General features: G+C 33.0%; 1 protein-coding gene across 1 annotated transcript; it reads left to right on the top strand.

The window, feature by feature from the left end:
* The first annotated feature begins 2,961 nt into the window (after positions 1 to 2,961).
* On the top strand, positions 2,962 to 4,331 carry LOC131180143 (uncharacterized). Its single transcript, XM_058147763.1, has 4 exons — positions 2,962 to 3,153; positions 3,261 to 3,515; positions 4,122 to 4,228; positions 4,289 to 4,331. Exons 1-4 carry the CDS (start codon positions 2,962 to 2,964, stop codon positions 4,329 to 4,331), a joined length of 597 nt encoding a protein of 198 aa, XP_058003746.1.
* The last annotated feature ends 760 nt before the right edge of the window (positions 4,332 to 5,091 follow it).

The raw sequence follows: 5,091 nt of genomic DNA on the forward strand, positions 1-5,091 counted from the left end.
CTTTGACGAAGAAAGTTTAGCCAAACTTCCACTGTAGATTGATCCAATGGAATAGTAAATTTAAGTGACCAAATTTGAAATTTTAGAATTTCATCTAATAGGCCTTAAATTGTAATTGACAACCAATGCCAATAAATTTGTGATCTAAAAAGTGGTATGACCATGTGTTTAGAAATGGTATACCTATTAATTATGAAAAAGTCAATATTTGACATGAATAGTCAAGTGAATAGTAATCACAAATACACCAAATGTAAAGAACTCAACTCTTAGGAGAAATTATGAGTAAAATTAAGTAGGCAAAAATTCAATTATTGGATTTAGTATTAGAAATGGTTTGAATGGATGTTGAAACACTTTCAAATTATGTAATTTCAATGGAAAAATGAGCCTCCCAAGAAAGGGAAGGATTAAGTCAAGAATAAAGAAGTCAAATAAGGTTTATGCACAACTAAATCTTTTAATTGTTTTCCACTTTGAAATGCATTTGAATATGTTTATATAAATGTTTTATGATTCTTATTGCATTGAGAGCTTTAAATTATTGAATGAAATTTGTATGAACCAAATATGATTTTCCTATGCATCTAAAGAATTATTTACATTGTTTCGAAAATTGTGATTTATAAAATGACTTTATATTATGGAAAGACGGATGTTAGCCCTTGGTTTCATTGTAGTAAGGGGGTGGGCCGATATTTGAATGTCTTTAGAAGTGTTTTGCGAACTTAATGTATTGCCAACCTTGTGCATGAATTTTCTATAATTGAATGTGTTTATTTATTTTATAAATATATTTTGTGAATGAAATTTCTTTAAATATGTTTTGAAACCACACTTGACATGGTAATATACTTTGTTTTTCTCATTAACTTGTCTAGTGAGATATCTCCTTCACTTGTTTGGGGTTGAGTTCCTTCCTCTCTGGCTTGCCAGTTAAGGAAGAGTTTGGATGAGTACTCATATATGCTAGCTAGTCTTTGTTCCTCCCTTTAGCCTTGGTTATTAGGAGAGTTTGCTTTGTCGTAGTGTACAACACGGCATTGAAGGTGAAATTTTGTGTCATGGGTCCAACTGTGCGAATTGTTGGCAACAACCTTAAATTATGCATACTTTGATAAAATGTGATTAAAATAAATATTTGTTAGTGATTGAAAAATATTATATTGTTTTCATGGTTCAAGAGAAATGTGGATAAATTGTCATTATTTGATCAAAATGTCATTCAAACGAATGATTAACATGGTTGAAAATATTGATTTTGGACGTTATGAATTTTGAAGAATTTAAAGATTTTAAGCTTTTTTTTTGTTATGATTTGTTAAAGAATTACTTGTATTAAGTTTTAAATTATTAGTTTGTGAACCACTAAGTTCACCACTCAGCGATAGCTTTATATACTGTCGCAAGTGAAAAAAAATATAGAGCAGCTGAATGAGATTACTTGAAGACGTATTGGGACTATTTTCAGGCATATCATAGGTCCATCTTGTACATTAGATTTTGATGTAATCATGTAGCTATTTGTATGTAATTATATTCGAGCAGTTATATAGAAAAGTTTGTAATAAAAATTTGGGATTGAAATTATTGTAATAGTATTTTGAGATTTTATTTACATATAAATTTTTGTAATATTAATTTTGTTATTTCAATGAATGCAAACATTTAAATTTCTTCATGAATATTGTAAATAATGAATTATTTTCTTTATGATGAGATTTATTGAGAATGAGTTGATCGAGTTCCTATTGGACATGATATATTTTTGTAAATTGTTTTTTTTTCAATAGGTTATAAAGAACTGTTTTCACATAATTTTAACCGTAACCACACGGATTTTTTGCAAAATTTTGAAAATGCTTAATTATTCCTAAATAAAATTTATGACATATAATTGATGTGAAAATACTTAGTTTAAATTTTTATCACCACGCCAAATTGTTAAATGAAATTGTTTTGTCAAAATCCCTTGTAGTATATTTAATAGATTATCAGTAAGTAAAGTACAGTAATTTATTAGGTATACTACGGGATCATGTCACATCTTTCGAAGGGGTAGGGTGTGATATTTTCTCTAAGATAGATCTTAGGAGTGGTTACCACCAGATTCGTATAAAATTAGGAGATGAATGGAAAACACCTTTTAAGATTAAACATAGTTTGTATACGTGGTTGGTGATGCTATTTGGGCTCACAAATGCCCCTAGCACATTTATGAGACTTATAAACCACGTTTTGAGATCTTTCATATGGAAATTTGTGGTTGTTTACTTTGGTGGTATTCTTGTGTATAGTAAGAACATGGATGAGCATATGCATCACTTGAGACTTGTTTTTGATGTGTTGAGAAAAAAAAAGTTATATGCAAATGTTAAGAAATGTTCTTTTTGCATAGAGAAGGTTGTCTTTTTGGGTTTTGTTGTGAGTGCAAAAGAAGTAGAGGTAGATGAGGAAAAGATCAAAGCCATAAAAAAGTGGCCTACTCCTAAGAATCCATTTGAAGTTAGGAGTATTCATGGGGTAGCTAATTTCTGTAGAAGATTTGTTCAGAACTTTAGTACACTAGCAGCACCATTGAATGAGTTAGTTAAGAAGAATGTTGCATTTGTTTGGGGTGAGGAACAAGAACATGCATTTAATTTGTTAAAAGAAAAATTATGTTCTGCACCTTTGTTAATTTTGCTTGACTTCACTAAAGCTTTTGAGATTGAATGTGATACTTCTAAGAAAGGTATTGGTGCTGTTCTTATGTAGGAAAGGAGGCCGATAGCCTATTTCAGTGAGAAGCTTAGTGGGCGGCATTAAATTACTCCACCTATGACAAGGAGCTTTATGCCTTGGTGAGAGCCTTGGAGACTTGGCAATACTATCTTTGGCCGAGGGAGTTCATTTATTTGGACCATGAGTCCTTGAAGCATATCAACACAAGGCAAGTTTAACAAGAGACATGCATGGTAGATGGAATTCATTGAATCATTCCCATATGTGATCCAGTACAAGCATGGCAAGGAGAATTTAGTGGCGGATGCTCTTTCACACAGGTATTCTCTTCATAACACTCTTGATTCTAAGTTTCTTAGATTTGAGTTTGTTAAAGAGTTGTATGCCGATTATAAGGATTTTGCCACTATATATGCTACATGTGAAAAGGTTGCATTTCAAAAATTCTTTAGGCATAATAGATATTTGTTTAGGGAAAATAGGTTGTGTGTGCCAAAAAGCTCTTTAAGAGATTTGCTTGTGCGTGAATCACATAGTGGTGGGTTATGGGACACTTTGGTGTTGCTAAAACTTTGGACATTCTTAAGGAACACTTCTTTTGGCCTCACATGAGGAGGGATTCAGAGAGGGCGTGTTCTAGGTGGGAAACATGCAAAAGAGCCAAGTCTAGAGCAATGCCGAATGGTCTTTATACACCTTTTCCCATTCCTAAGGAACCTTGGGTTGATATTTCCATGGATTTTATCTTAGGATTGCTTAGGTCTAAGAGGGGGCATGATTCCATATATGTGGTAGTGGATAGATTTTCCAAAATGGCACACTTCATTTTGTGTTATAAGTCTAATGATGCCAAATATATAGCTAATTTGTTTTTCAAAGAGGTTGTTAGATTACATGGCATACCCAAGACTATAATGAGTGACAAAGATGTCAAATTTTTGAGTCATTTTTGAAAGGTCCTATGAGGAAAGTTGGGGACTAAATTGTTGTTTTCCACTACTTACCACCCTTAAACAAATGGTCAAACTAAGGTAGTCAATAGGACATTGTCCACACTTTTGAGGGCTGTAATTAAACAAAATCTTAAGTCTTGGGAGGATTGTATACCATTCATTGAGTTTGCATATAATAGGGTAGTGCATTATTCCACTGGTTTTTCTCCATTTGAACTTGTTTATGGTTTTAATCCTCTAACCCCCATGGATTTATTACCTTTGCCTATTAGTGAGCTTGCTAGTATTAATGGTAAGAAGAAAGCTGAAATAGTGAAGAAAATTCATGAGCAGGCCCATGCACAAATTGAGGCTAAGAATGCTAAGCACGCTAGCAATGCCAACAAAGGGTGAAAGCAATTGATCTTTGAACCAGATGATCTTGTATGGATTCATTTGCACAAGGAGAGGTTTCCTAATCAACAGAAGTCCAAGTTGCAGCCAAGTGATGGTCCTTTGCAAGTGCTACAAAGGATCAATAATAATACCTACAAGATTGACCTTCCTGACAGGTATGGATCCATTAGCTCTACATTTAATTTTTTTTTACCTATATCCATATCTTAGTGCAGATTTAAATTTGAGGATGAATTCCTTTCAATAAAGAGGGGATGATGAGCATTATGAGGGCAACATTGGCTAAACCACTTCCCATGTTCAAAGGAGTAATCACAAGAGCTAGGGCTAAGGAATTACAAGGACTAATTCAAGCACATATTGATCAAGTATGGTAACCAACATACAAGGAATTCAAAAGGAGCACAAGTATGGCGTGTTGATGCAATTCAGTATTCAAAGTGAATCGAACCATGGTCCAGCAAAGTGAGCCAAACCAAGGTCTAACCAAGTGCACCAAACCAAACCTCTTCCATCCCAAAGAGATTCCAACTCTGTCCATTCAGTAGCCTTGCACCTTGTGAGCTTTATCCAAGTTGTAAAGAAAAGTGGGAGAGTCTTTTGTCCAAGATATAAAGGAAAAAGCAAATTGCCATTTTCAGTTATAAGACAAAAGAAAATTTTGTGATCATATTTCAAAATTCACATTTGGTTCAGACTTGTAAATGTGGTTTTTACCTAAAATGGAAGTGAATGTATTTTATCCAATTCTTGGAGAAACTCTTGGATAAAGATTCCAAGTGTTGGCAGAATAATGAGTAGCCTTATAAGACTTTCTTCTTCATTTTGTTAGTTTCAATTTTAGAATCTGCCATTGTTAAGCTTGTAAACTTAATAACTCCTTTGAGAGAGTTTTATGTATGTTCTTCCGAAGTTGTACTAAGAACTTAGATTTAATATAAGTTAGTCACTTATATTGTCTCATTTTGAAATCTAGTATAATCTAACACAAGTTGCCTTATTTATATCAGTTCCTTGA

The sequence above is a fragment of the Hevea brasiliensis genome, chromosome 5 (genome assembly GCF_030052815.1).
Source record: "Hevea brasiliensis isolate MT/VB/25A 57/8 chromosome 5, ASM3005281v1, whole genome shotgun sequence".
Lineage (NCBI taxonomy): Eukaryota > Viridiplantae > Streptophyta > Magnoliopsida > Malpighiales > Euphorbiaceae > Hevea > Hevea brasiliensis.

Excerpts from the sequence above, each read along its gene's own strand:
- LOC131180143 (XM_058147763.1), top strand. The coding sequence starts at position 2,962 with ATGGAATTCATTGAATCATTCCCATATGTGATCCAGTACAAGCATGGC. Across the intron at positions 3,154-3,260 it reads TATATGCTACATGTGAAAAG|TGGTGGGTTATGGGACACTT; the intron begins GTTGCATTTCAA and ends TGAATCACATAG. Across the intron at positions 3,516-4,121 it reads GGCATGATTCCATATATGTG|GAGAGGTTTCCTAATCAACA; the intron begins GTAGTGGATAGA and ends CATTTGCACAAG.